This window comes from Cetorhinus maximus, chromosome 14 (genome assembly GCF_964194155.1).
Source record: "Cetorhinus maximus chromosome 14, sCetMax3.hap1.1, whole genome shotgun sequence".
NCBI classification, from domain to species: domain Eukaryota; kingdom Metazoa; phylum Chordata; class Chondrichthyes; order Lamniformes; family Cetorhinidae; genus Cetorhinus; species Cetorhinus maximus.
Genome location: NC_135892.1, coordinates 35,820,486 through 35,845,433, shown reverse-complemented (window position 1 = coordinate 35,845,433; position 24,948 = coordinate 35,820,486). Strand labels below are relative to the sequence as shown.

Here is a 24,948-nt window from a genome sequence, read left to right as displayed (position 1 = left end):
TTGTTGGAGTCCAACTACGTGATGTATGCTGGCAGATGGGCAGTTGACATCGAGATGCTGATTCTCTTAAAACTTAAAAGTAAATTAATGACAGCCTTATATTATAACCATAGGAGAAAAACAAACAAGGGAACTTTTCAGCATTACCCAAGGACTGGGTTTAGGGTTTTATCAACTTTATTAAACCACATTCGGCAATTGTATACTTTTCCAGATCCCTCCAGACAGAACATCAACTCTTGCTCTTTCACAATTAAAGGCCTCATGGAGATGAAAATGGATTTCATAAAATATTATAAACAGATTCAAATTATTAATATGTCACATTATCTCTTGATGAAGGGTATTAGTATGGGTCAAACCTTTTTGAAAAATAACAAGCGTGTGAATGATGCTCACCATTATTAAAGCACTAATCAGCCAGCAAGTTGAGGAGATGAAGAGATACATGTGAGTTGCATGCATGTGGTAAAGTGTTGTTAGTGATTTTTGAAATTTCAAATTTCACCTTTTTTCTACTTTTCCCTTCTCCTCTCTTACTCCAACCTTTCTTTCCTTCTCTTTATATTTTTTCTGTACCTGCTTTAACTCAGCCTCCATCTCTATTGATCCTCTATTTATTTTTCAATCCTCAAATCTCACTGTTTGGCCCGTTATTCACCAAGGTCCCAGGTGTCCTACTGTCCTTGGTGCACCATTATCAGCTCACACTTCCAACAACTTGCCCAAAATTTATCTTCTGAGCTGATAGGTGAGGGAAAAGTCTAACTAACAGCACCTGCCCCATTCCAGCAAGATTTGGCCCAATATAACCTGTAGAAACATTGTAGAATAAATAGTAAAAAGTAAATAAATAACCTTAGAAAGTGCAGAGAGTATTAACATTAATTAAATAAATAGTGATTATCATCCTTTAAGGACAGATTCTTTGGGATTCATTTCACTCCAAGGTGGCATGCCTGACGAAAATGAACCAACTATATCAGCCTCAATAATCTGATGCCCGAACCATGCCAAGTCTAGGGAACTATTGGTGCTGTTTGGCCCACATGGAACAAGAGACACATCACCGGGAGCTGATTTAAACTTCAACTGTAACCTTGCACATACAATCCCTGGGCCTTGGACTTGACCAAGTTCTATCAATTTCGAAGAACTAGTCCTGACTACCTACTCCACCCAGGGAGAAAATGATCTCTTGGCAAACAGGAAGTCTACATGTGTGGCTTTCTTAGTAGGTTGGTTTGGCGATAGTTACATAGGAACAAAGGATCACTTAGTCCCTCAAGCCTGTTGCACCATTCAAATAGATCACGGCTGATCAGTATCTCAACTCCATTTACCCACCATAAGCAAAAATCTATCCATCTTAGTTTTGAAATTTTCAATTGACTTAGCCTCAACTGCTTTTTGGGTAAGAGTGTTTCAGTTTTCCAATACCCTTTGAGTGAGGACTTGTTTGATCACATCACCCCTCAGTGGCCTAACTCCAACTAAAAATTTCTCTCTCCTTGTCCTGAACTCACCCACCAGAGGAAATAATTTCTCCTTATCAAATCCTTCTTGAACACCACAATTAGATCACTCTGTCGTCATCTGTAATAGGTATGTGCAATCTGTCATCATAATTTAATCCTCTTATAGGTATCATTCTGGTGAATCTGTGCTGCACTCCCTCCAAGGCCAATATATCCTTCCTGAGTGTGCTGAATGCAGTACTCAAAATAGGGTCTGACCAGAGCTCTGTACAGCTATATCAAAACTTCCACCCCTTTTTATACCAGCCACTTTGAGATAAATGCCAACATTCCAGTAGCCTTTTGAATTATTCTTTGTACCTGTCCACTGATTTTAGTGCTTTCTGTGCTTGGACCCCTAAATCTCCTGGTTCCTTCACAGTTCCTAGCTTCTTGACAATGAGAAAACAGACTGCTCTATCTTTTGCTAATCCAAGAACTCCCACGTTGAATTTATCTGCCACAATTTTCCCACAATTAGACATGGTGTTGGGTAGTGATGCATGTCAGACATTTGAGTGACCAAAGAAAGGCAGTGAAGCGTGGCTAAAATTATAGAGGTCAGAGCACCTCAAGTCATACCCTTAGCAATTGGATCACGGTCAAATTTAGGTGAAACGCGGATGTTGCCACTGATAGTGGAAACTCAGGAAATTAATTTGCATATTACGGACAAGTTATGGGCACCAGTTAGTACCAGAGGCAGCTTATCCTGGTGCAGGGGGTAGGCCGGGTGCAGGGGGTAGGCCGGGTGCAGGGGGTAGTGCGGGCGCAGCATGAGCATCAGCTGGGAGGCTGGCTCAGGGGAGGGATCAATCAGGAAATTTAATGCAGCAAAGAAGGTTACCAGGCATCTGATGAAGGCTGCTCATAATGGCGAGATTTGATAAGATAATTCATGAAATGACATTTGCCAAACTGTTTGGCGTGTCAGTAGTTAGAGGGCATAAATTTATGATAATTTTCAGAAATGAATCAAAAGATTTGGAGAATTTATTTTATGCAAGATATGAAATGTGGCACCACAACAGTGGTCGGAACAGAACTCAGCAACTTAAAAAGTTAATTGACTAAATGTTTGGAAACAAGTAAACTAGAGTGGATAAAGAGTTCTCTCTGAGGCAGTGCACACATCATGTCTGACTTTGGGGTTCTAATAGGGGCCCTCCCCTCCTCACGCCTCAGAGCAGATATTGGAAATTCAGCCTAACCGTGCATCCCAGAACCACTGTTTGCTTCAATGAGCAAGGCTGTCCCCACTGTGGATGCAAGGCTTGAAGAGTTGCCCCTGTAAATTAAAAGCTGTGTCGACTGACCATGACATTTCAACTAATGTTGAACTGAGCTCACAACTGAGGGAAGATTGAAGTTCAGTTGGGTGACATTCAAATCAATACATTGTGTAGAATGTGAAATTTGAAGATTCCTTTGTGCGTGAGCTTTTGTTAGAGTGAGTTGTTATGATCTAGAAAGCTCTGTCTGAAATGCTGATGAAAGGAGATTCAATAGTAACTCAAAATAGAATTTGTATTAATTTTGAAGGTAAATAATTTGCTGGTCTATGGGGAGAGAGTAGGCGAATGGGGCTAATTAGTAGCTTTTTCGAACAGCTGGCACAGGCACAATGGACAAAATGGCCTCCTTCTGTGCCGTAAGATTATATAATTTTGGCACAACTGACACAGAGATTTGGTTGAGAATTTACCTGTGTAAAGAAAAGTGTTGGTATGTCCTCCCACTACAACATCAACTCCTTTCACTTTCTTTGCAATTTGCTTGTCCGTCTCAAAGCCCGCATGACCCAGGGCGATAATCTTGTTAACCCCTAGGGTTGTGAGTTTGTTAACTTCACGCTGCACAGCTTCAATCTCATCCTCAAAGGTTAGATGTGGCCCTGGAATATATATATATAAAATTAGTTGGTGGCCATTTCAAAGCTCCATAACGCAGGGAACCTCAGCTTCAATTGGTACCCACCTGTGCTTGAAAGCATTGGTGTTTCTTTGGTGGTGTATCCAACCAAACCAATCTTCTGCCCATTGACCTTTAGGATCTTAAAAGGATGATAGTAGCCGGCGAGCTTTGGTGCTAACTGTTGATCTGCCTTTATATTTGCACTCAGCACTGGAAAAGAAACGTTCTTAAGAAAGGGGTTCAAGAGGCCATCCACATCATTGTCGAACTCATGATTCCCCAGAGCCTACAGAATATAAAAGCAGACAAGTTACAAAGTTTAAAAAAAACAAAACATTCAGGGCATCAAAACTGTTCTGTCCATGGAACTGGATTCAGACCGATTCTAATGTCCTTTATGACTACATACTTTGCTCAATCTTTAATGTTAAACAGTCAGTGCAAATGGAGATGGAGGCTGAAATCTGTTTAAATTGCATGTTACTTTTACAGTTATTCACAAACAGAGCAAATTGCAATAGAAATAAAGTAGCTTGTATATAGTGACACCACGAGTTCTGGCTAGAATGACATACAGGGCGTAATCTTCCGGCTCCATCAGAAGTGGGAAGCCTGGCGGACGGGGAACTTAATTTGGTGTGAGGCCAAAAATCAGTTTCCCAATGGTGGGTTGAACTTTAACAATTATATTCTCGGGACTTTATAGACAGGTTAAAGGCAGATCGCGCTTACCAATGAACAATGTTGAGACGTCCTTTTGCATGCATTAGCAAGTTAAAAGGCCACCTCACCGGAATTAAGTACCCCCTCTAAATTAAGTTAACCGCCAGTGAGAAACTCGAACGTTCACAAGACTGCACATAAGGTGGTGTGCACCTGGTGAGGTAGACTTCTTCCAATATCAATGGTGAGTTGCTGTTACATTGTCCTCTTTGTGGGGCGCTCATAAATGCCAGCCTGTGCTTCAGACTAGGTGGTGGAAGTGCAAGTTGTGTGGGGAATAACCAAGAGAGGGAGGAAGGGTTAGCAGGGAATGGTGGGGCAGTGGCTGGGCAAAGGTGGAAGGGATAGTTCAGGCTCTCCAGGAAGGAAGAGTGCAGGCTGTCTGGGTGTCCTTTAAATGTGACACCCAGACCTTTAACCCATGAGGTAATGGTGAGGACGGCGATTTCCTGCCTGCCACAAGATTCGGCGAGCTCCTCGCAGATGCATATGTAATGTGCTGAGTAGCGCAATATTGCGCCTGGTCACCCATCCCCCCTCCCCCGTGGAAATAACTCTGACTTCTGCTCCCACCAGTGAACTTAGACTCCAGAACAGAAGATTCTAGCCATCGAATTACATAGGATGTGCAGACGAGAAACAGGTGACTTGACCCAACAGGTCCACACTGTTGTTTCTGCTCCTCCCACCCTTCATCGAACACTGTCAGCATAACTTTCTATTCCTTTTTCCCCTCATGTTTACCTAGCTTCTCCTTACATGCATCTGCACTATTTACCTCAACTACTCCTTGTGGTAGCAAGTTCCACATTCTAACCACTCTCTGGATAAAGATGTTTTTCCTGAATTCTCTTACTGGATTTATGAATGATTATGTCATATTATGGTTCCTAGCTTTGATCTACCCTCCAAATGGAAATATCTCCTCTGTTCACCGATCAATAATATATAATCTTAAAGAACTCTTATTAGGTCACACCTGCACCTTTGCTTTTCGAGAGAAAAGGGTTTCAGTCTGTTTTGTCTTTTCTGAGAAGTATAACCTCTCAAATTCTGAAATCATTCTAATAAATCTGTTTAAGTCTGTTTTGGACCTTCTACAGTATATCTTTGGCTGGGATTTTCCGGTCCCACTGTGGCAAGACCCGCCATGGGGGTTGCAGCAGGCCAGCCAAAAGTCCATTGGCTTTCGGCAGGACTGGAAGATCTCGGCAGCGGATGGGGCCGGAAAATCCCAGCCCCTATCCTCCTATTATGGGGATCACTCCTGAAGACCCACATAATTGTGCACATAATTTATATGATGTAACTATCCTCCACTTTTGACATTTCGCGGGAGAAATAATCCTGCTGCGTTCATGAAAATGTTTGCCGTATTTTTGGTAATGAGTTCAACGATTCTGTCAATGGAAACCACAACTCATGAGATGATAAAAGGGTAACAACAAACATTCCAAATAAAATAAAGGGAAATACTCGTGGGAGAATGAGGGGTCAGGCCTATTTTAGCTGATAATAATTTACAGTTATAGCTTTTCATTTGAATTATAATGGAGGGCAGAGCCTCCTGTTAGAATTTTCTTTTACAGTGCATAGATGCTGTTTGTGTTCACTTTGTGTTTGTCTGTTTTGCTGGGAAAGATAAAGCAAATCCACATATTCAGTCAGAAGAGCAGCAACTAGTTGGTTCCTCATCTTTGTTTTATTCTTTCATGGGATGTGGGTGTCACTGCCAAGGCCAGCATCCTTATTTACCACAACTCAATGCCTTGTGAGGCTATTTCAGAGGGAATCAAGAGTGAACCATATTGCCGGAGGTCTGGAGTCACATGTAGGCCAGACCAGGTAAGAACAGATTCCTTTTCCTAAAGGATATTAATGAACCAGATAGCTTTTACAACAATTGGTGATAGTTTCAAAGCCACCATTATTGACACTAGCTTTCAATTCTTGTTCATTAGCTGCATTTAAATTCCATCAGCTGCAGTGGATTTGAATCCACATCCCAACAGCATTAGCCTGAGTCTCCCAATTAGTAGTCCAGTAACATTACTACTACACCACCATTATCCAGGCTGTCATTTGTTTCTACTCACAGCCAGTCAGATCTGAAATTATTTATCGTCTTTGAAATGCTAAGTAGAAGCATGCTTCCAGTCCCTCATCAGCTGTCTATCTAAAAACAACCGAGCTGTTTGATACAGCAATCAGTGAAAATAGACCAGAGTGATTCATTTGGTGATTAATTAGGATGTGGGGAGGAGGCAACAGTTTATACTGCTACTAGTGGTATAATTAACCAAAATCTTGTCTACCTGTTTGTTGAGAATAGAGTCTGAGGCTCCTTTGAGGAAACTTACTTAGCGAGGAAATGATTGACTTTTGTCTCCAAGGTGTTTGATTGGATTTGTCCTGCTTTTTGTTGACAGCATATACCTGAGCAATTTTCCAATTTGTCAGGTTGGCACCAGTAGCTGTATCCGTACAGCTTGCCTAGGGGTGCAGTTAGTTCTGGAACACAAGTCTTCAGTACTGCAGTTGGGATGTTGCGTGCAGAGCTTTGATCTGATCCATTGGGTGTGGGATCCTTATCTCTATCTATGGCATGCTATTTCCATTGTTTAACATGAATGGAGTCCTGTATTGTAGCTTTATCAGGTTGGCACCACATTTTAGCTATGTCTCGTGCTGTTCCTCACATGTTCTTCTACACCCTTCACTGAATAAGGATTAATAATTTGGGTTGATGGCAGTTGTAGAACAAGGGATATGTCAGGCCATGAGATTACAGAGTGTGGTTGAATACGATTCTGCTACTGCTGTTGTTCCACAGTACTTCATGGATTTAATTTTGAGCTGCTAGATCTGTTGTGAGTCTATCCAATTTAGCACAGTGGTAGTGCCACACAACATGATAAAGGGTGTCACGATTTTGTATCAATAAGGACTGTTCACTGGTCACTCCTACAAATATGATCATAGACAGATGCACTTGCAACAGATAAATTGGTAAGGACAGTAGGTTTTCCCTCATGTTGGTTCTCTCACAACCAGCCATAACTCCACTCTGGCAGCAATGTCCTTCAGGACTCAGCTGGCTCATCAGTAGTGATACTACAGAGTCACTCTTAGTGATGGACATTGAAGTCCCCCCAGCAATAGGACATTCTGGGATACAGCCAACATTAACACTTCTTCCAAGCAATGTTCATCGTAGAGCAGCACTGATTCTTGGAGTTTGAAGTCCATGTTCAGGGCAAGTTCCTCCCAAATGTTTACTTCTATATCAATACTACCGGTGGTGCAGCCCTGCCAGTGGGATGCCCTGGTGATGGTGGAGTCTAGGACATTTGCTGATAGGTATAACTATGTCAGGCTGTTGCTTGAATAGGCTGGGGGACAGCTCTCTGTGGTTAACTCAAAAAATAGTATCAAACTTAAAAGAAAAATCATATAATTGCACAAGGATGGGTGGCAGGTCAGGAGACTGGACAGAATATAAAAAACAGCACAGAAAGACTAAAAGATTCATAAGGAGGGAAAAATTAGAGTACAAGAGAAAGCTAGTTGGAAATATAAAAACAGATAGTAAGAGTTTCTATGGGTATTTAAATAAGAGAGTTAACAAAGTGAGGGTTGCTACTGTAGAAAGTGAGTCTGGGGTGTTAATAACGGAAAATAAGGAGATGGCAGATGAATTGAACAGGTATTTCACATCAGTCTTCATGATAGAGGATATAAGTAACATCCTAGAAATAGCTGTAAGGCAGGATCTTTAGGTTGGCGAGCGGGGGATGTGGCGGAGTTCCACCTGACATCACCCTGCATCATTTCAATTTTCAGGTCGGTGGGGGCACAGCCGAATCAGCTATTGAGGCCATTTAAAAAGTCATTAACATAATTAATGGACCTTAGGGTTGGAGGGCAGGCCGGGAGCCCTGGCGGGATTCAGAAAAAACATGAAACCTCATCCACGGGCAGGATGAGGTTTCATGAGGGTTTTAAAAAATTTAATAAATGTTTGAATTAAAGTGATGGACATGTCCCAACTCATGTGACAGCGACAGGGAAATTTTTTCAACATTTACCTTCAAAGTTTTAATTCGGAGCCGATCTCCCTGAAGCAGCACTTAGCACTCTCGGCTGAGGGAATCCCCTCCCGCCCGCACAGGGAGTGCATAGCACTTCCTGGTGGATATCACTCTGGGCGGGCCTTAATTGGCCTGCCCACTTAAAATGGTGGCGCGCCCCCAATCGGGGGCACCGATCGGAGGCACGCCTGCCTGCGCCCGCTCCTGCACTTCTCCCCCCAATGGGGTAAAAATTCTTCCCCAGGAAATGGAAAGGAGAGAGGAACTCAGGAAAATTACAATCACCAAGTAATAGGTACTTAGCAAATTGTTGGAGTTGCGGACTGACAAGTCCCTGGGCCCTGATGGACTTCATCCTAGGGTCTTGAAAGAAGTGGCTACTCTGGTAGTTGATGCATTGGTTATAATTTTCCAAAATTCCTCAGGGCGGAATCGTCCCAGGTTTTCACTAAGTGGGAAAAAGGATGTTTTACCTGCAGGCTGCAATGGCGGCTTTTCACGCTGTATCATCTCATTCCCGGCACATCCTACCTCATTAATAATGCATTCCTGGGAAACATGCTGGATTGCTGGTGGGCGGCCTCTGATTTGTTCATCCCGCCATCACCTCAGGCCTTCACTAACTGGACGCCAGATTTAAAGGCTGCCTCTGCACAGAGCTAGCATTCTTCAAGGGATAGGAAGCTGCTGGGAACTGATGGCTGTCAAAGGGAGGGAACATGCTGCCACCAAATTTAGCGATGCACCTCTTGAGCGCCTGCTAGACACAGTGGAAGCCCACCGTGAAGTCCTCTATCCCACTCTGGGCAAAGACCAGCAAGCAAGGTCACCATGGGAGGCGGTGGCAGCGGTGGTCAGTGTCAAAACCCTGCAAAAGAGGACAGCCACTCAGTGCTGAAAGAGGATAAATGGTCTCATCTATTCCGACAGGGTAAGTCACTCTTCTTATCATTCTCAACTCACACCCTCACAAACCTATCACACATCCACAGGGATCTCACACCACAAAGGACAACACTACTAACACTCACACACACCCTCACATTTCCATCAGGCTCATATCCTCTCGAACTCACATCCTCATTCCTGTCCCCGGCTCCACTCACCACACAAACATTCCACGCAGTGCCATGTGTCCTGCTCACACTCTCTCCATCTGTTTTCATGCAGGAGAAGCTGGTTCATAACATGAGGGAGAGGTCCCAGACCGGGGGTGGAGTGGCCCACATTAGGTCCCTCACTCACTTTGAGGAGCGTGCCATTGTGCTGACTGGTAAGGACATGGACCGTGCCTGCAGTGATAGTGAGGTGGTGGTGAACACTCACTTGAGGATCCTGCACCACATCATCTCTCTCTCAACACAACTGAGAGTTTTCTCTCTCCTGCTTTGGACTCTGCTGCCATGCACTAATTATCTCTACTTTGGTTCACAGGGAGCTCTGCCAAGTGACCAAAATCCTCAGCCAGCCAGACCCTCCGCTCCATCCAGGTCCTCACCTCCAACCAAGAGGACACCTCATCCATTGAAGAGCTGGAAATAAGCAGCCTGGAAGACCATCACAGTGCTTACCCACACCCTCCACCAGTGCAGAGACACACACCTTGGTGGGATCTAGATCTAGAGCAGGCTCGGGATCACAATCTGGTGGTCACCGCAGCAGGAGGAGACAGGTTCAGCCGAGCTCCCTGGCATTCAGAGGAATGTTGGGGAAGAAGCATATGTGAGGTTGGGGTCAGATGACGAGCCTCTGGATTCGGCCTTCCAACTCATCGTGGAGAGTCAACCGAAGGCGGGGGATCATCACGCAGAGTTGTTGGAAGCCCTCAACACGCAAGTCAGTGGGCTGTATCCGCCTGCTCACTGATGAAGTGGTGCCCACATATGCGCACATTGAGGTCTTCATGGGAAGGACGGTGGACGTAATGGAGACCTTGGTCCAGCAGAATGCAGAGATACGCGCAGGCCTGCACTCTATCGCTGTAGCCATGGGTGAGTTCCTGCAGTGGTAACGCAAGAGGGAAAAGGAGCAACTCGACACCCCTTCAGATGCCGCTTCACCTCAAGGAGCCAAGCCGGGGCCTCAGGCACCCACAAAGAGGAGCGGCAGCTGGGCACCTCGAGGTCATCTACTCAGAAATCTCAGAGGCTGTCCTCTCCCTCCGAGTCCCTTTTGCCTGTGATCCCCTCGACCTCGTCCTGTGTCACCACAGAGGGAGCAGCTGGCCTACAGGAGGACAGCCAAAGCAAGCCAGGGCCCTCAAGGCCCTGGCTCTCCAGAGGACCCGCACCGAAGGCATCAGAGGCAACAGGGCCAACCATTGCACAGGCTGTATCCACCCCTGCTGCGGATGTCAGGGCAGCACTTAGAAGAAGTGATAGGCCTAGAAAAGTTAAGGGTTTATGATCACAAGTGGTTGCACGGGTGAACACATTTTGTCACTTTATAATCTGAAAATATATTCACGTTCACTGAATAATATGTAATGTGTCTTTCAGCCTCATTGACAGGCTTCACTAATCCTCCCCCTGCATCCCCCCAACTAGTAGTTCAGTTGCACGTAGCAGGACGAGTGATTCTGGGGGGAGAAATGTGTGTGGGGCAGAGCCTTTTGTCCATGAGAATCCGCGCAACATGTGATGCACGTGTTCTTCCAGCATCCTCTGCTCCTCGGATATCCACGATGTGAGCAAGACCCTAACAGTAAGTCCCAACCTCTGTAGGTCATACTTGTCAAGACGTGTTCTGGGCTAGCGTGTTTTCCCACCGGTGTTGGCAGTAAATTTCTCATGGGGGTACGATTCTGGTGAGCAGCGCTTATAATTAGATGCAAATGTATTGAAATGATAATCCTGACGTGCGTCGGTGGGCAATGCGGCCCGCCATTGATGAGTGGAGCGGACGACTGCAAGCTGGTTTCACGACAGCATGAAACGATTTTTGGCCTTATCGCCATATTGTCCCCTCACACCAACCATGACGCCCGACGCCAACGGGCAAGGAAAATTCCGGCCTTAGATTCGGGGAAGGTTCCATTAGATTGGAAAATAGCGAATGTAACTCCTTTATTCAAAAGGGAGGGAGATAGAAAGCAGGAAACTACAGGCCAGTTAGCTTAACATCTGTCATAAGGAAAATGTTAGAAACTATTATTAAAGATGTTATGGCAAGGCACTTAGAAAAATTCAAGGCAATCAGACAGAGTCAACATTGTTTTTTGAAAGGGAAATTATGTTTTACAACTTTATCGGAGTTCTTTGGAGGAGTCACGTGCTGTGGATAAAGGGGATGTACTTTATTTAGATTTTCAGAAGGCATTTGATAAGGTGCCACGTCAAAGGTTATTGCAGAAAATAAAAGCTCATGGTGTGGTGGGTAACATATTGGTATGGGTAGAAGTTTGGTTAGCTGACAGGAAACAGAGAGTAGGCATAAATGGATCATTTTTTGCTTGGCAAGATGTAATGCGTGGTGTGCCACAGGCATCAGTGCTGAGATCTCAACTGAAAATGACTTGGAAGAAGGGACCGAAGGAATGGTAGCTAAATTTGCTGATGACACAAAAATAGGTAGGAAAGTAAGTTGTGAAGAGGATGTAAGGAAGTTACAAAGGGACATAGATAGGTTAAGTGAGTGGGCAAAGATTTGGCAAATGAAGTATTATGTGGGCAAATGTGAAACTGTCCATTTTGGCTTGAAGAATAAAAATGCTTATTATCTAAATGGTGAGAGATTGCAGAGCTCTTAGACTCAGAACGATCTGGGTGTCCTAGTACATGAATCACAAAAGGCTAGTATGCAGCTACAGCAAGTAATTAGGAAATATAATAGGATATCATTGTTTATTGTGAGGGGCAATCGAATATAAAAGTATGGAGGTTATGCTTCAGTTATACAAGGCACTGGTGAGACCACAACTGGAGTACTGTATACAGTATTGGTCTCCTTATTTGAGGAAGGATGTAAATGCATTGGAAGCAGTTCAGAGAAAGTTTACTAGACAAGTACCAGGAATGGGGGTTGTCTTATGAGGAAAGCTTGGACAGGCTAGGTTTGTATCCACTGGAGTTTAGAAGAGTAAGAGACAACTTGATTGAAACCTTTAAGATCCTGAGGGGTCTTGACAGGCTAGGTGTGGAGAGGACGTTTCCTCTTGTAAAACTAGGTGTCAATGCTTAAAAAGTGAGGGGTTGTCATTCAAGGCAGAGATGGGGACAATTTTTTTTCTCTGACGATAGTGAGCCTTTGGAACACCTTTCCTCAAAAGGCGGTGGAAGCAGAGTCTTTGAAGGCAGAGCTAGATAGATTCTTGATAAAGAAGGGGCAAAAGGTTATTGGGGGTAGGCAGGACGCCACAATCCAGGTCAACCATGATCTTATTGAATGGCATAGCAGGCTGGAGTGGCCTATACATGCTCCTAATTCATATACTTGTATGGGCACAAGTCCCCATATATTAGTGAGAGAAAATTTGCAAGGTCACCTGGGTTGTTGTGCCTTTTTTATGTCTGAATCTGATGCCTAGATCAATGCTGAGTGGTCCATCCTGTTTTATTCTTATTTTACTTTTTGGCAACAGTTTGATACAACTGAGTGGCTTTCTCACCATTTCGGAGTACAGTTAAGAGTCAAGCACATTGCTATGGATCTTGAGTCATATGTAGGCCAGATTTAATAATAACGGCAAATTTCCTTCCTTAGAGGACATTGAGTTTTAACAGCAATTCAATAGCTTCATGGTCACCATGACTGATAAGAGCTTTTGTATTCCAAATTTATTTGAATGAACTGAGTTCAAATTCACAAACCACAATAGTAAGATTGGATCTAACATCTCTAGATTATTAATCCATGCCTCTAAGGTACTAGTCCAGGAATATTTCCACTATACTACTGAATCCAAAATGCATATTCCTGTTTTATAACATCAACATTAGTTATAAAACAGGTTTATTATAATTTTAGACTTATTTCAGCATCAGTTGAAAGCTTAAAAAAAATCCAGTTCAGGGAAGCTGGTATTTCCTTTGCTCTGTATGCATTCTAGGGTTAAGGAAGAGAGGGTAAATATTCTGCTAAGGAACAAATCATATAAGGTGTATTGATCCACTAATACTGACTGTCATTACTGCACATTTACAGACCACCCAGAATACAATAGAAACAGAGGCCGGGATTTCCAGCCCCGTTGTGGAGGGACCCGCCGCAGGGGATGTAGTGGCCCAGCTAAAAGTCCATTGACTTTGGGCAGGACTGGAGAATCCGAGCAGCAGCACGGCCAGAAAATCCCACCCAAAGCTTGCAAAGGACAAGGGAAGCAATATCATGCATTGACTCTCTCAGTTGCCATGGTGATATAGAGCAGAGTTTTGCCGTTGGCGGGGGATGGGAGAGGGTAGTCGGGAAGCTGACCGTCGCCCGTGATCGGCACCGCACCGTGGTTTCACCCTGGCGGGGCCAATTAAGCCCGCATGGAACGCGAGCGACAGTGCTCAGCGCTGCCTGTGCGGGCAGGATGAGGAGCGTGAATGGGCCTAGCACAAACTTCGCAGAGTGTTTCAATCTTCCTGAGGCACAGAGCTGCTTCAGGGAGATGAAGCGCTGTTTAAAAACCTAATGCACAAAAACAAGTCATAAAACATGTCCCCTCATGTGACTCTTGTCACATGAGCAGGGACATGTTTTTATTTCAAGTGTTACGTTTTTATTTTATTTTAATTTGCTTTAGGAAACCTCATCCCGCCCATAGATGAAGTTTCCTAAAAAATGCAAAGGCCGCTTGGCCTTTTTGCCTGTCCGTCAACTGTTAGGTTGAATGGACAGTGAAAATTTCAGGACAATTGTTAACTTAATGGCCTTAATAGGCCTTTTAATTGTCATCGGGCGTGCTGCTGGCTCAGGCACGCACCCGCCGACCGAACTACCACAAGAGTGCGCAATGATGTCGGCACGCTTGGCCGACGTCAACGCGCTTCATTTCACGCTTGGTGTGTCAGGCACACGCCCACACACCGAGCAAAAAATCCTGCCCATAGTTTTTTGTCCATCTTACTTCCCAAATGTAGATTGATGGGATGGATGGATTCAAGAAGAATGCCAACTTAGATTCTGGGAGGCAGGCCTCTCAATGAGTTTTGGGAGCATGAGGCAGGGGACAGGGAATAGACACAATTCAGATTTTTAACTTTTAGAATGGTGAAACCTGGTTTAATAGCTTGTGTGTTATGGATGTATTAACATGTTAGCAACACCTATTCAGATTGCTGCAAAATGAGAACTTGTCAGTTTCCAGATTCTAGGTTCTGAATGGACTAAAAATTAACTGAAAGCCAATTCACAAATGGTCAGACAACAACAAAAGAGACCATAGATTAGTAAAAGGGTTTTCCATTGGAAAAGTGTGGCATGCAGAAAGGGGCATGCAGATAGGACACCATGCCTGGGTGAGACGGGAATTTGGTGCAGGGGGGAAAGAAGTGCTCCTTTTTTAAAACTTTTTTTCAGACTTCACTGGTTGGAGAGTTTCCTTCCTTGTCTCCAAGCTAGGTGTGTACAGCTTTCTATTAGTCATTTGTTAGTACAGAACTTGAGTATTGCTGAGAAAAGAGACTTTTTTGTTGAAGCTTTTCGTCTTGTACTCAGGACAATCTTCAAGAAAATACCAATGTCGGGGAAACAACACATTTATACTGCATGAGAAGGGAGTGCTAATTGGTTGGCGAGTGAACTCTGATTAGTAGAGGTGTTGTCATGGAAAACGTACCAGTTGATTGTGACCGACACTTGACTGTCATTGGCTGCCAAGCATTGTTTGAAATTTAAACCACGTAGCTCGACTCTGGTCATGACATTGCCCTGGGGAGTGAACCAGCGAATGGCTGTCACTCATTTTGTTTAGCTGAAACAGGCACAATATGTGTACATGTCCTTTTTGTCTGCAAATAACAGGGCCCTGTGTATTAATATATGTAGCTTCCAGTACACGCAAATGCGCTGCATGGCAAGCCTGGCTGACAACCTTAAATTGGCTGTCAGCATAATTCTTAGCACACTGAGGATTATTTAGCAAATGCTATCCAATCACGGAATCACATCTAATGTTACACAATGTGTTCTGAGTTTTGCAAGCCTGGGCTGGTTGGGTACAGCCTGTACCTTGCCCATTACGAACCGTGGAGGGACATACTGTTTGATACGACCTGCCAGTCTTTAGGATGTATGGCCTACATACCTAGCAGCACACTGGCACTGAAATTCATACACCACATTACGCATTTGTGTGATAGGCAGAACGTCTTTTTGGCTTGACGGCAGCATCCTGTTAGTGGTGAATACCACTCGTGTTGCTACTGCATAGTAGCAGTGCGAAACAGCTAACTTCACCCGTTGCTCAGACTTTTGAGATAATCCCTGCCCTTCCACTGTAGTCTGAGGTAGACTGAACACTTTTCAAGACCGAAAGTGATGGCCTTGGGCCCATTCATGACTTTGCATTATATACCACACGAAATGATCTGATCAGGATAGCCATTATCCCACATGATGTCTTTGATGCGCCCTATTTCAGCATCAAGATTGCATTGTGCACAAATGGCTCGGACCCTATTTACGAGGCTGCTGATAAGGCCGATCTTATGGTGTGTGGAACTGTCAGAGTCCCAACTTGTGTATTGAGCAGTGAAGGTAGGCAGACCATGGTAGAGAACCCTCTGGCGGTTTTCTCAACTAGTATGTCAAGGAAAAGGAGTTCATTTGACTGCTCCATTTCAAAGGTAAATTTGCGTGCAGGATTGAGCCCATTAAGATATTTAAGGACAAAAACAAAAATACCTGGAAAAACTCAGCAGGTCTGACAGCATCTGCGGAGAGGGATACAGTTGATGTTTTGAGTCCATATGACCCTTCATCAGAACTAAGACATATAGAATTGAGATGAAATATAAGCTGGTAGAAGGGGGTGGGATAGGAGAGCTCGATAGGGAGCCAGTGATAGGTGGAGGCCAAGAAGAGACTGCCAAAGATGTCATAGACAAAAGGACAAAGGGGTGTTGATGGTGGTGATATTATCTAAAGGATGTGCTAATGGGGACATTAAGGGAAGCAAGCAGGACAAGCTAGATGGCCCTAGTGCGGGTGGGGTGGGGGGAAGGGATCGAAATGGGCTAAAAGGTGGAGATGAAACAATAGATTGAAATAAATTTAAAAATAGGAGGGAAAAGAAAAAAAATGTAAAAAAAAAAAAATTATTGGAAAAAGGGGGAGCTGAAAGGGGGTGGGGATGAAGGAGACAGTTCACGATCTGAAATTGTTGAACTCAATATTCAGTCCAGAAGGCTGTAACGTGCCTAGTCGGAAGATGAAGTGTTGTTCCTCCAGTTTGCGTTGAGCTTCACTGGAACATAGCAGCAGGCCAAGGACGGATATGTGGGCATGAGAGCAGGGTGGTGTGTTGAAATGGGAATTATTACATGCAGTTGTGGATTTAAATTTAGCAAACTTATCATCCATATATCAGAAATATGCAAGGGGTAGGAAGTTGGGCATCATTCCATCGAAGACATGTTTCTCATTGAACTCAACAAAGGTGTTTGCGGGAGCTGGGCCTCGAGGGGATCCCATGACAACATCATCTATTTGGGCATACATGGTGTCATGGTATTTTCTTGCAAATTGTCCTGTAGGGTGCAAGACGAAAAGCTTTGACATAAATGTCTCTTTTTTCAGCAATATTCAAGTCCTGTACTGCCCAATAACTATTTGTATACCTGAGGTAGAGGTGCAACTAAAACCAAGTTCAGGATATCAACAACACAGTTCGATTGACAGGTCAAATAGGTGGCATAGGCGGGAATGTGGAGTTGAGGTTACAATCAGATCCGCGATGATTTTATTGAATGGTGGAGCAGGTTAGAGGGGCCAAGAAGCCTACTTCTGCTCCTAATTTGTATGTTCAAATGTATGTTAGTATAAAAATGAATCAAAAAGTTAAAAAAAATAAAATTATCGAAAGATAAAGAAAGAATTGGGGAAAAAAAATGGCTTGGAATGCACAATCAATTGTTTTTCAATGATCATTGGTTTTAGCTGCTGCTTTTCATTATTTTTGACTTTGTTATTTTTATTCATTCATGGGAGGTGGGCTTCGCTGGCTGGCTGGGCCAGCATTTATTACCCATCCCTAATTGCTCTTGAGAAGGTGGTGGTGAGCTGCCTTCTTGAACCACTGCAGTCTATGTGGTGTAGATACTCCCACAGTGCTGTTAGGAAGGGGGTTCCAGGATTTTGACCCAGTGACAGTGAAGGAATGGCGATATATTTCCATGTCAGGATGGTGAGTGACTTGGAGGGGAATATCCAGGTGGTGGTGTTCCCATCTATCTGCTGTCCTTCTCCTTCTAGCTGGTAGTGTTCATGGGTTTGGAAGGTGCTGTCTAAGGAGCTTTGGTGGATTCCTGCAGTGCATCTTGTAGATGGTTCGCACTGCTGCTACTGTGCGTCAGTGGAGGAGGGGGTGAATGTTTGTGGATGTGGTGCCAATCAAGCAGGCTGCTTTGTCCTGGACGGTGTCAAGCTTCTTGAGTGTTGTGGGAGCTACTCTCATCCAGGCCAGTGGAGAGTATTCCACTACTATCCTGACTTGTGCCATGTAGATGGTGGAGAGGCTTTGGGGAGTCAGGAGGTGAGCTACTCGTCGCATGATTCCTAGCCTCAGACCTGCTCTTGTAGCCACAGTATTTATATGGCTAGTCCAGTTCAGTTTCTGGTCAATGGTAACCCCCAGGATGTTGATAGTGGGGGATTCAGTGATGGTAACGCCATTGAACATCAAGGGGCGATGGTTGGACTCTCTCTTGTTGGAGATGATCATTACCTGACACTTGTGTGGCACGAATGTTACTTGCCACTTGTCAGCCCAAGCCTGAAAAATGTCCAGATCTTGCTGCATTTGGACATGGACTGCTTCAGTATCTGAGGAGTCGCGAATGGTGCTGAATATTGTGCAATCATCAGCGAACATCCCCACTTCTGACCTTATGATGGAAGGAAGGTCATTGATGAAGCAGCTGAAGATGGTTGGGCCTAGGACACCCTGAGGAACTCCTGCAGTGATGTCCTGAAGCTGAGATGACTGACCTCCAACAACCACAACCACCTTCCTTTGTGCTAGGTATGACTCCAACCAGCGGAGAGTTTTCCCCGATTCCCATTGACTCCAGTTTTGCTAGGGCTCCTTAATACCACATTCGGCCAAACGGGGACTCGACGTCAAGGACAGTCACTCTCACCTCACCTCGGGAGTTCAGTTCTTTTGTCCATGTTTGAACCGAGGCTGTGATGAGGTCAGGAGCTGAGTAGCCCTAGTGGAACCCAAACTGGGTGTCAGTGAGCAGGTTATTGCTATGCAAGTGCCACTTGATAGCACTGTTGATGACCCTTCCATTACTTTACAGTAGACTGCTGGGGCAGTAATTGGCCGGGTTGGATTTGTCTTGCTTTTTCTGTACAGGACATGCCTGGGCAGTTTTCCACATTGCCGGGTAGACGCCAGTGTTGTCGCTGTACTGGAACAGCTTGGCTAGGGGCGTGGCAAGTTCTTCAGTTCTATTGCCGGAACATTGTCAGGGTCCATAGCCTTTGAGGTATCCAGTGTCTTCAGCTGTTTCTTGATATCATGTGGAATGAATCGAATTGGCTGAAGACTGGCTTCTGTGATGGCATCTTAATTACTCTCATATAAAGAAATCAAAGAATCATACAGCACAAAAGGAGGCCATATAATTGATTGTACCTGTGCTGGCTTTCTGAAAAAGGTAGCCTATCAGCTCCACTCTCCAGATGGAGTTTAATGACCTCCCTTGAGGCAAGTTTGGAGGTGGGGGGCATTTAATTGACTGTCTCTGCCTTGGTCAAATCAGGAGTGGGAAGGTTTGTGGCTAGCCTTGCCACCCCACTGCCAATTGAGACACTGAAGTGGGCAACTAATGCCCACATAAGGGTTTCACCCCACAGCTGCTGGTATTCAACCACAGGTGGGCGGAAGAGTGGCCATGCCGGAAGCCCGAAAAGCAAACCCACGGGCACCCCAGGTTCCTGGTTCAAAGGCACTTGGTGCCTGCTTGAGGGACCCAGCCTCGGGAAGGCGGTGCCTGCTGACAGCCACCCCCTGCACTTGCTACTAATGCTCTCCCCACCCCTTCCCCTGCGACCCCCACCCATGATCCCTATCCTGCCCTCGTTCCTGTGGCCAGGGTCCTTTGCTGATCTTGGCCATCTCCTTGGGCGCATTACCAGCCTTCGCTCCCCCATTGGCACTGCTTCCAATGGGCAGCTGCCAGGGAAGGGCACTTAAGTACCTAATTGGCACTTTTTACAATGGGCCTCCAGAAAGTAGGCAACTCTGGGCATCAAATACCTCCTCCCATTCTTTACCCCTTGCCTTCCAATTTTTTTCCTTTTCAAGATTTCTTTTTGTTCATGGGATGTGAGCATCACTGGCGAGACCAGCATTTATTGCCCATCCCTAATTGCCCTTGTGGTGGTGAGCTGCCTTCTTGAACCACTGCAGTCCATGTGGTATAGGTACACCATAGTGCTGTTAGGGAGGGAGTTCCAGGATTTTGACCCAGTGTTTAGCCAATTCCATTTTGAAAGTTACTGTTGACTCTGCTTCTACAGCCCTTTTAGACAATGCATTTAAACTCATAACAATTCAGTGCATTAAAACAAATTCTCTTTATCTCCCCACTGGCTCTTTTGCCAAATATCTTAAAACTGCCTCCTCTGGTTAGTGACTTTTTTGTCGCTGAAAACAGTGGCCCGAATCTTATAGTACCCCCCTAGGGGTGGTATGGTAGGCAGAAGGGGTGCGTAAAATTGGCACATTGTCTGCTCTGCCTGCCCACCCACCCACCGCTGCGATTCTGCCATTTGCGAGGGAAGTGTAGGGTGGCTCGCTCACCCATGGGTCAGTTGAGGCCCTTAAGGGCCTCCTCCCACCACCAGTGGGATTTTACCCAGGATGGAGGAGGCCGATGCCATGTATTGAGCAGGAAGGGTTGTCCCCTTTTTGGGTATCTTGTGCCCATTGAAGGCTCCCTCAAGGCGATTCTCCTGGCCCAGCAAGAAAAGTGCATAAAGTCCAGCTCAGCTCTCAATTGTTTCCACTCTTATCCAAAGAATCACTTACAATGGCTTCACTTCCCCCTCTATTCATGGCCCCCCATCTATTTCTCACTTACATGCTTCCTCTCAGCGAAAACATTCGAAAACCTCTCCATTTCCCCGTGTATGGTGACGACACGAATCCTACCTCACCACCACCTCTCTCAACCCCGCTACAGTTGCTAATTTGTCAAACTGCTTGTCCAGTCTTGTAGAAACATCACCATGGAGCCCCATCCAGAGAAACAGCCTTAAGCGTTGCTGAGGGCACCCACTACTGACACGGAGCTACCTGAACTCCTCCTCTCTCAAACCCTGAGCCCTGGGAGGCAATATGGAGGGTGGCGTGGTCAGTTATAGGCCAAGCCCAAGAATGAAGCAGCAAGACAGCTCAATGTTTCAGGTTCCTGGCTTCTGATTTCAGGCTTCAGGCTTGGCAAAGCAATATGCTTCGACAGGTCACATTTCCTCTGTCGTGGACTACCAGAATCTAGGATAAAAGCAAAATACTGCGGATGCTGGAAATCTGAAACAAAAACAGAAAATGCTGGAAAAACTCAGCAGATCTGGCAGCATCTGTAGAGAGAGAAGCAGTTAACGTTTCAAGTCCATATGACAAAGGGTTTGTTTGGTGGTTGCATCATACTGGAGTTGACGGAAATGGTGGAGGATGATCCTTTAAATGCAGAGGCTGGTGGGGTGAAAAGTGAGGACTAGGGGGACCCTATCATGGTTCTGGGAGGGAGAGGAAGGTGTGAGGGCAGACGTGGGAGACGGGTCGGACACGGTTTAGGGCCCTGTCAACCACAGTAGGTGGGAAACCTCGGTTAAGGAAGAAGGAAGACATGTCAGAAGCACTGTTTTGGAAAGTGGCATCATCGGAACAGATGCAACGGAGGTGAAGGAACTGGGGAATTGGGATGGGGTCTTTACAGGAAGTAGGTTGTGAGGAGCTGTAGTCGAGGTAGCTGTGGGAGTCAGCGGGCTTGTAATGAATATTGGTGGACAGTCTATCACCAGAAATTGAGACAGAGAGGTCAAGGACGGGAAGGGAAGTGTCGGAGATGGACCGTGTGAAAGTGATGGAGGGGTGGAAATTGGAAGCAAGATTGATAAATTTTTCCAGGTCCAGACGAGAGCATGAAGCGGCACCAAAGTAATCATCGATGTACCGGAGAAAGTTGTGGGAAGGGGCCTGAGTAGGACTGGAACAAGGAATGTTCCACATACCCCATAAAGAGACAGGCATAACTGGGGCCCATGTGGGTACCGATAGCCACACCTTTTATTTGGAGGAAGTGAACTTGTTTTCTCACTGAACAATTTCTCCTTAAACTTGTCTCACTTCCTCCAAATAAAAAGGTGTGCCCCCACCTATCGCTGGCCTTCTATCCAGCTTCACCTGATCCACCCCCTTTAAACAGTATAAATTTCACCACATTTTTACTTCTCTTTAGTTCTGAAGAAGAGTCATATGGACTCAAAACGTTAACTCTGTCTTTCTCTCCACAGACGCTGTTCAACCTCCTGAGTTTTTCCAGCATTTTCTGTGTCAGTATTGGGACCCTTGCTTTTCCTGATATATATTAATGATCTAGATCTTGGTGTGCAGGGAACAATTTCAAAGTTTGTAGATGATACAAAGACACTATAAACTAAGGGGTAAAATTTTGAAGGGGGTGCAGGAGCAGAAAGACCTGGATGCACATGTGCATAACTCATTGAAGGTGGCAGGACAGATGGAGAGAGCAGTTAATAAAGCATTATTAATAGGGCAGAGTGTACAAGAGTAGGGAGGTTATGCTGAATTTATAGAAGATACCAGTTAGACCTCAGTTGGAATATTGTGTACAGTTCTGGGCACCACACTATAGGAAGGATGTGAGCACATTGGAGACAATGCAGAAAAGGTTTACAAGAATGGTTCCAGGGATGAGAAACTTCAGCTATGAGGATAGATTGGAGAGGTTGGGACTGTTCTCCTTGGAGAGAAGGTGGCTGAGAGGAGATTTGATAGTGATGTCCAAAATCATGAAGGGGCTGGCTTGTAAAAGGATCAAGAACGAGAGGGCACAGGTTAAAAGCGATTTGCAAAAGAAGCAAGCGTGACGTGAGAAAAACTTTTTCACACAATGAGTGGTTTGGGTCTGGAATGCACTGCCTGGAAGTGTGGTGGAGGCAGGTTCAATTGAGGCATTCAAGAGGGTATTAGATAATTATTTGAATAGAAACAATGTGCAGGGGTAGAGGGAAAAGGCAGGGCAATGGCACTAGGTCATGATGCTCATTTGGAGAGCCGGTGCAGACACAATGGGCCGAATGGCCTCCTTCTGTGCCATTAAAATTCTGTGATTCTGTGATATAAAATCCATCACATTTCTGTTTCCCTTTAGCTCTGAAGAAGAGTCATATGGACCAAAAAGTTAACTCTGTTTCTCTCTCCACAGATGCTGCCAGACCTGCTGAGGTTTTTCAGCACCTTCTGTTTTTATTTCAGATTTCCAGCATCCGCAGTATTTTGCTTTTGTCTCCTGGAATATGTCCAGCCAGTGTTGGCAACCCTATTAATATGCCCAATTATTGAAGACAGCAGTTACAAACCACAGACTTTTGTTTAAATTTCTGCTTCATTTTCTTGAAAAAATCCTGAACCCAGGCTTCATTTGTCACAGGATCCCAGCTGGACTATCCCAGAATGGAAATACAGTCTCTTGATCAATGTCAACAAGACAAAGGTGATGAGGCTGGGTGGATAGACCTGCAAGATTCCGATTAACGGAGTTCAGCTTGGACAGGTTGATACCTTCCGCTATCTTGGATCACTCATCTTAGAAGATGCAGAGTCTACCAAAGAAGTTTGGGCTAGACTTAACAAGGGTTATGACATGTGAACTCACTTAAGAGTATGGAATAGCTACAGATTCTCAATTACAATGAAAATTTGTCTTCTGAAATCCCTATTGTGGCCAGTGACATTGTATGGCTCTGAAAGCTGGGCCATCAAGAAGAGTGATGAGGCTCAAATAAGACCATTTGAAATGAAAGGACTCAGGCGAATATTACATGTCATGGATGACCAAGCGGACAAACACTTGGGTGCACAAGAAAGCTGGTATTAAGAGGAGCTTGCTTGAGGCATTGATATCAGGGAAGCTCACATATTTTGCACATGTGATGTGAACTGGAATGGAGTGTTTGGAAAAAGAGGTAATGCAAAGCAAAGCATCTGGAAAACATGCACAAGGAAGACCCAAGACCATGGATGTATAATATCAGAACATGGACAGCCTCTCTTATGAGGCAGGCAGTGAGAGCTGTGGAGAATAGAAATCAGTGAAGAAAGATAGTTCATAGTGCTGCCAACCCTCTGAATGGGGATGGATAAAAGACAAGACCCAGCCAGAATAACTTGTTTCAGTGTTGTAGCTTCAATGTCTGTATCTGGAGTTTTATGGTGTCGCAATGCACTTGACAAGTGCATTATCAGTCTTGTACTGCAGCACAATTTTTTGACAGTCCAGGAACTGCTGTTAGTGAATGAATACTTAATGTCTTTGCATGACATTTCTTGGTCTGCTCTGTTAATGCCTGCATTAAAAAAAAATGATGAAAGAATGTTGTATGAATCAATTGAGCATTTGGCTGCTAATATTGCCAACTACAATTTCTAGTCTTGAATCACTGTGTCAGAATTTCCATTTGTGAAGTTTTTCAACAATGAAGCAACCATTTATACTAATCAAAAGTCTGTGGTTAGACCTCAGCAGTAGGAGTGTCTGCAACAAATAAACCACTAGCACCATGTAACGACAGCAGTATGACTGTATATTTAAGGCTAATTTTCTGGGGTCCTGTTTCCATCACCACAGATTGTCAATTCAGATGTGTACTACCCATAATATTCCATCCATTAAAATTAAGAGAAAATTGTGACCAAGCCCAAATTTCTGATATGCACTGCTAGTGGGATGCTCCCTATTACAGTGGCAAATTTGTAAAGGTATTCCTTGCTAAAAAGGAGCATTCAGGCAGCCCGTGTACCAGCTTTAAATTTCTGATAACAGGAAAGAGGTGACAATTTCTATAGGTAAGAATTTCAATGGTAGTCATAGGTCAGTTGTGCAGTTTCCAAGAGCAGAAAATTCTAATGTTGATTTACTTCCCTGTCCCCCACCTCCTTATATACTGTGCAAGAAATAAATTTTGCAGACAGATAGTATCTGTGAAACTGCAAATAGGCAAACATAAACTGGTCAGATAAAATTACTTTCTTGCACTCATTAGAAAAATCACAAACCTGAAATAGAAATTATGAACAGCTGGGGGCTAAATTAAAAAGCAGAACCACAAAGGTAATAATCTCTGGATTACTCAGACAAAATGTCCAATGGTGAATTCCTTCAGAGGTCAGTAGGCTGAACTAATGCTGGATAATTCACTTTTCTAGTAGAGTTGGCTTCCATGATCAAATAAGCACGCAAGTGATGAATTAGTCTTGTAGGCAATGGCATAGAAGTTCAGAAGTCCCAGCAGAAAAAGAG

General features: G+C 44.6%; 1 protein-coding gene across 1 annotated transcript in view; it reads right to left on the bottom strand.

Moving 5' to 3' along the window:
- Positions 1-24,948, bottom strand: part of nt5e (5'-nucleotidase, ecto (CD73)) — a 126,720-nt gene that overhangs the window by 38,194 nt on the left and 63,578 nt on the right. The window contains exons 2-3 of the mRNA XM_078556791.1: positions 3,495-3,717; positions 3,223-3,411 (exon numbers count right to left, since the gene is read on the bottom strand). Coding sequence (XP_078412917.1) covers positions 3,223-3,411; positions 3,495-3,717 — 412 coding nt within the window. The remainder of the gene's footprint in view (positions 1-3,222; positions 3,412-3,494; positions 3,718-24,948) is intronic.